Raw genomic sequence first — 6,614 nt, forward strand, 5'->3', positions numbered from 1 at the left:
TTATTGTGTGTAATATTTGGGTGCACATATCATTACTCGTAAATTAATACTTGGTGTCGAATATTCAGTACAATTGATTTTCTTGTTATTTTGTTCGAGGGAGGACATATATACACAAAATTATGCTATAAAAAGGAAGGTTTTTTTGGTGGTGCGAAGTACTAAATTTTTAGGATTAACAAAGAGAAATAATAAAAAAAATTCTAAGCATTTATATGAATATTTATTATTTATAATTATAAAATTTATCTATTCTAATAATAGATAAGTTTTACTATTAAGATTAATTTTTAATCAACATAAATAATTTTTCTATAAATATGAGTCTTCAATCATTTTATTACCTATTTTGTGTGATATTATTATTTAAAAAAATTTATTTCAAAAATACATTATTTCAATTTTTTTTCTTCAATATAAATAGTTGTTTGGATTTTAAAATATTTGTCATAAGAAGCTAATTTTATTTATTTTAAAAGAAATTTTTTGACAATAAATAAAAAAGTAAAGATATTGCCTTTTTTTTATCAATAATTCCTAAAATATATTGCACATATATGAACCCTTTTTCCAAGTCAAAGATAGAAAAGCAAAAAACAATGAAAAATTATTTGACCAAGTACTAAGTACACAAAGAAAAAGAAACAAACAAAGAAAAAAGGATTGGATTGGAATTTTAGGTAAAGGTTAGAGGAATCTTACACTTGTGGGCATATAGGTTCAAAATACAATCTCCTAAGAATATAATTCATATAAAAAACAACAATGAGCATAAATTTCACAAAACAAAAAAACATGAAATTGTTTGAGAATATTAAGTATTAAGAAATTTGTTTTTATTGTTTAATATTTTCTAATAATATTGTATTAATTTATTATTTTCTTTAGCTCTTATCCCTAATTTCTAAGTTAGGTGTACGATATTATTTTTGGTTTGTATATAATTATAATTATAATTTTTTTTATATGATAATGTACATTGTAGTTATTTAGAATATTTAATTTTTTTTTAAAGAAATTATGAATAATTTATAGTGCCGAAAATAAGATTCAAATAGTCGAATTTTATATGCGTATACACAAAAACACACTCGTGCAATAAACTATTTGAATGTTGTTTCATCACCGTAAATGATTCAAAATTTATTAAAAATTTGTAAGATGTTATAAACAAGTATAATATAAATATATAAAAAAAAATTGAATTATAATTATCACGGGCAGAAAATAAGTTGAAAAAGAAAAAATGATTACACCATTGTTGACAAAAAATGTACTGCACTAGAATGATCTCATAATTTGTAAGTATAATTTGGTAATAAAATAATGGGTAGTTCTCTAGTGCACCGATCCCTCTTCAAATTTTGACTGGTGAAGTATTTTCGGCACAACTTTTTTATGGCCTTATGTATTGTAGTTATTTAGAGCATTCTACAAATTTTAAGGAAAATACGAATAATTTACAGTGCCGAAAAAATATTCAGATAAGCTACTTTCTACATGCATAAAAAAATATTCACACGTGTAACAAATTACTTGAATCTTATTTTTCGATCCTGTAAATTATTTGGAATTTCCAGAAATTTTGCAAGATATTCTAAATCACTACAATATACACAATTACTAAAAAAATTGAACCGAAATTATTTTCAGAGTCAAAAACTAAAATAGAGTGCACCAATGTAATCTTTTTGGGGTGCATGCGAGATTTTCCCTAAAATAATAACCCTTTTAACCTTTGGAGTCAAATTGAGATTTATTGGGAGCTCAAAACTAGATTAACCATTAATCCCATTTCCATAATAATAATAAATGCAATAATACGAATAATAATATTAATAATAATTCTATATTTATTTTTCCATAAGAAGTAATAAAAGAAAATTCATTTTAGTAAATTTTGGGTCTGAAACTGATAAAGTTATGGGTTCTCAGTAAATCCCATTAGACCACCGGCCGGCGCCTGAGCGATGATAATTTCATTCGGTTTTCTTGAGCTTACAATCACAGGTATTCTATGTGTAATTTTCTCTTTCTCTTAGAGTTTGCACAATTTAATAAAAAAATTCACCTTCTGACAACCTAATTTTATGAATCCATTCTCGAAGTAGGTCTATGGGTTTAGGTTTTTCATAATTTTATTGTTTTTTTAGGAAATTTTAAGGCTCAATTGTGTAAATATTTGATCTTTTTGTCAGTTCTAAAGCGCAAAGATGAATGTGGCGTTGTTTTCCAACCAATTTTTAATAACAGTAGAAAATGTTCATGATTTGGTAAGCCCCAATTGATCGTCAGTACTCAGATGATAGTGTTTTATAGGTTAATATTCCAGAATGAATTACAAGTGGTATATAGTGGGTATTGGATTATATAGATGATTTTGGAAGTTGCTCTGTGTTTTTAAATTATTATAGTTACTGACGCTAAACTTAAGCTTACATCGTGAATATAGTTAGTGGATTAATGATGTTGAGTCTTCTAAATTTTATTTTTGTATGATTATTTTAGTGTTACCAATGAATGTATGTAAGAGGAATCTCTTAATTTTGATGCCCATCTCTCCCAGATGAGTCTCTTGTTTTTATGATCACTTGCTTATGTTAGAGTTGCTTTCAGATACAGTTATCTTATCTATGCCTTTGAAGAAAACCTTGATAGTGTTTCCATGAAAATAGAATTATTAGTGAAAAGTATGTGTTTGTCACATTAGGAACCATTTGTCTTTAAAAAGAGGGATTGAGTGTAACAGGGTTAAGTACTGCTACTATGTTGAAGACAATTATTATTATTTTCACATTGAAGATAAGCAATTGTATAAGTTGGTCTCTCTTTATCTTTTCTCCTTTAATCTACAACCTTATTTTGTGCTAGTCAGGTTATCAATTATTTGAGAGAAGATGATATGACCATGTTTCCTGATGCAGGCAATGGATCCTTTGAGAGAAGATGGTAGTACTAGAGTGTGCTGCGTGAATGATGATTGTAATGAAGGTTCTTTAAGCAAAAGAACGAATGAGTGTATAATGGAGTGTGCTCTCATGAGATGTTGTCACAGTGACTTTAGAGCAGAGAACACTGCTGCATCTACTGAGGAGCCTTCAATGCAGGATATATCAATTCAAGCTGGAAGTGAATTAGAACAATGTGAACAATCACGTTTTTACTTGGGTATATATAAGCGTATGGAAGAGTTGGCCACGGATGATGTGGTTGGTGTGGTATTTGAAAGCCTTGAAAAGGCAGAGGCATTCTACTATGTGTATTCTAATGTCCTTGGGTTTAGTGTACGGAAAGATGATGTGAGACGTGATAAACGTGGTTCGATTGTTTTGAGGAGATGGGTTTGTTCTAAGGAAGGGCAAAGACGTCAAAAATACATTGAACGAGCTGATCGGAGGCAACGAACAAGGGCTTTGACAAGAATAGGGTGTTGTGCTGCGTTTCGTGTGAGTTATAGTAAAAATAAAGGCATATGGATTGCTAAGGAATTTGTACCAACTCACACACACGGAGTCTCGAGCAGTAATGGTGCTTTGTTGCAGGATTCGCGCTGGCCGACTCAAGTTGGAACATATGTCTTTAGAGAATGGGAACAATCAAGTTTTCACTTGGGTATTGATAAGCGTATGAATGAGTTGGCCAAAGAAGATGTGGTTGGCGTTGAGTTTGAAACACTTGAAAAGGCGGAGGCGTTTTACTACACATATTCCAATGTTGTTGGATTTAGTGTACGTAGACATGATATGAAACGAGACAAAGATGGTTCTGTTGTGTTTAGGAAATGGGTTTGTTCAAAAGAAGGGCAAAGGCGTCAAAAGCACCTAGAAAGGATTGATCGGAAGCAACGATCAAGGGCTTTGACTAGAGTAGGTTGTTCTGCTGCATTTTCTGTGCGGTGCAATAAAAAGACAGGCAAGTGGGTTGTTAGGGAATTTGTGTCAAACCACACACACCCATGGGAACCAATTTATATGTTATCCGTTACTCCACCAAATCAGAATGTTGAATCTGGTTTTGTAAAAGAGAAGGTGAAGGTACTGGAAACTTAGTATATTGACATTTTGATTTTTGCAGTTTTATTTAAAATGACTGTCTATGTTGCAGGATGCAGTTGAGGGTGCAGGGAAAGGAAACCCAAGAAGTTATCAACGAAATTGTTCTTTGAGAGAAGAAGTTGGTAGTAATCAAGGCTGCTATCATAATAATAATAGTAAAGAAGGTTCTTGTGGTGGAAGAAGCAATGAATTTGAGCTGGAATGTGGTGATATGACAGGTTGGCATGGTGGTTCTAGTGAAGAGAATATTACAAGCAATAAAGATATCTCAATGCAAAGTTTTCATGGTACTTCTGTTGTAGAGAATGTTAAAAACAATAAGGATCTTTCTATGCAAGATTTGGGTATGTCAACTCGAGCTCAATCATGCTGCGTAGAAAGATGCGAACAATCACACTTTTTTTGCTTGGATATTGATAAACGTTTTGAAGACCTGACAACAGAAAATATGGTCGGTTTGGAATTTCACACCCTTGAAAAGGCAGAAGCATTCTACTACATGTATTCTACCATTATTGGGTTTAATGTACGGAAAGATGATGTAAAACGTGATAAACATGGTTTAGTTTATCTAAGGAGATGGGTTTGTTCTAAGGAAGGTCAGAGGCGTCAAAAGCATCTAGAAAGGGTTGATCGGAAGCGAAAACCAAAGGTTTTGACAAGAGTAGGGTGTTGTGCTGCATTTCGTGTGAACCATGATCGCAAGAAAGGCAGTTGGGTTATTAAGGAATTTGTGCCAACTCACACACACCTGTTGGCAGCAGCTAAAGAGTTACCATCTCTTAAATCAAACTGCAACATGGAAGACTTAACGCAATCAAAGACAATGGTATAAACGACTACATCTGTTATACTCTGTTACATTTTCTTTTTTGATTGCTTAAAACATGATATTGCTGTCTTTCTTACAGGGTAATGTCGAGGATGGAAGAGAAGGAAGCACGAGCAGTGTTCAACCAACTTGTGATGTGTCATTCTTACATGACAATGTTATGAATGGAAGGGAAGGAAGCACCAGTGGTGCTCAACCAACGTGTGATGTGTCTTTCTTACAAGATATTGGAAGGGAAGGAAGCACGAGTGGTGTTCAACCAGTTTGTGACAAGTCTTTCTTACAGGATAATGGAAGGGAAGGAAGTACGAGTAGTGGTGGTCAACCAACCTGTGATGTATCCTCCTTGCAGGATAATGTTGTGGATGGAAGGGAGGGAAGCATGAGTGGCGTTCGACCAAAAAGTCATGCTGCGTCTTTCTTACAGGAGAATGTTGTGGATAGAAGGGAAGGAAGAACGAGTGGTGGTGTTCAACAAAGAACTTGTGATGTTGTCCCTGGGATCACTTTGCCTCCATGGACACTGACAATGCCAAAAATAGACAAGGGAACACAAGTCATAGAAATCCCCTGTGTAAATGAGGTTGAAGGTCTTCCGCTTCCCAATGATGTCAAACATGTGAGTACGGTAATTGGTAGTAACTATAGTTATTTTTGTATTGTATCTAAGAGGGGTAGCTCAAACGGTTAAACACGTGGCTTGCTTTCAAGATCTAAGGTTTGAGTCCCTCTTGGGTATCTACATAGCAATTGCTACAGTTCTCTAGTCCCAAAATACTGTAGGGTTAGACGATGAGCCTAGTTTACATAGAAATAGTTATTTTTGTAAGGTTTACTTTTGTTTGATTCCTCATTAACAATATATTGTCCATAACTTTGTCCAGGTAAGTGCAGAAATAGTGACAAATCTACTACAAATGGTTGGTGGTCTCCATGAAGTGGTCATGGAAACAATCCTCCAAGCAAAGGACAAATTAAAGGAAGCCACTGAAGAATCTCAAAGAAAGGACCTTGAAATTGTAAGTTCATTTCATTACATTTATCAACACTGAACACATGTAGCAAGTAATAACATTGGCTCTCCACATCTTAGGCCGAGTTGCGAAATGCGCTAGAAGCTTACAAGCATGCAGCTGAGTATCAGGGTAGCAAGGAGTCCAACAATGATAACCCAATAGAAGTAAGAAATTTTGGTGGTTTAATTAATTTAAATGAAGCTAATGGTGAGGATAGGGTAGTTGATAAGGGAGGAGAAGTAGGTAGGCAAGGTGGTCATGGCAGTGACTATGGTTGCAAAACTAATTATAAGCAGAGCAATTTAATGATAAAGCATATCCTAAAAGATGCAGAAATGAGTGACCGGTTACCTAAGAAGGCGAAGACAAATTTGTAGATGGTATTTTGATGTGTATATTAGGGTGATTACTTAGTGGGATGCTTTTTTTTGTAATCTTTTGTGTATATGGTTTTTAATCCCACAAATTTATCATTATTAGGTATATGGTTTTTAATCCCACAAATTTATCATTATTAGGTATTAGGTATGATACTCCATAGAAGAAAGACTTCAACTTGAGCCAAATAGTGTTTTGAAGCTACTTAGAAAAAGGCTCACGGAATGGGCAATGGAAAATTGTGTTTGGTATAATATCAATGTACTTTTTTTTCCTTTTGTATATTAAAAAATATTGAATGAATCATAATGGTGCATTCCTAGTTTAAGCAAA

The 6,614-nt window shown here is 33.3% G+C and overlaps 1 protein-coding gene across 3 annotated transcripts; it reads left to right on the top strand.

Annotated features, from left to right (window-relative positions):
- Positions 1–1,860: 1,860 nt before the first annotated feature.
- On the top strand, positions 1,861–6,614 carry LOC133824629 (uncharacterized). Of its 3 annotated transcripts, XR_009888548.1 has the most exons (7): positions 1,861–2,010; positions 2,925–4,034; positions 4,105–4,884; positions 4,967–5,506; positions 5,772–5,906; positions 5,981–6,345; positions 6,384–6,614. XR_009888548.1 is itself a non-coding variant. In XM_062257580.1 (6 exons), the coding sequence occupies exons 2-6, from the start codon at positions 2,928–2,930 to the stop codon at positions 6,278–6,280; spliced, it is 2,862 nt and encodes a 953-aa protein (XP_062113564.1). In that variant the 5' UTR covers positions 1,861–2,010; positions 2,925–2,927; the 3' UTR covers positions 6,281–6,614. The 3 variants fall into 3 exon arrangements, 2 of the variants coding, with proteins under 2 accessions (XP_062113564.1, XP_062113565.1); XM_062257580.1 differs by having other exon boundaries at positions 5,981–6,614; XM_062257581.1 differs by having other exon boundaries at positions 2,925–4,028; positions 5,981–6,614.

Source organism: Humulus lupulus, chromosome 3 (assembly GCF_963169125.1).
Source record: "Humulus lupulus chromosome 3, drHumLupu1.1, whole genome shotgun sequence".
NCBI lineage: Eukaryota > Viridiplantae > Streptophyta > Magnoliopsida > Rosales > Cannabaceae > Humulus > Humulus lupulus.

Coding starts and splice junctions, on each gene's coding strand:
- LOC133824629 (XM_062257580.1), top strand. CDS start 2,928: ATGGATCCTTTGAGAGAAGATGGTAGTACTAGAGTGTGCTGCGTGAAT. Junction 4,035..4,104: donor TTGTAAAAGAGAAGGTGAAG/GTACTGGAAACT, acceptor TCTATGTTGCAG/GATGCAGTTGAGGGTGCAGG. Junction 5,907..5,980: donor AAAGAAAGGACCTTGAAATT/GTAAGTTCATTT, acceptor TCCACATCTTAG/GCCGAGTTGCGAAATGCGCT.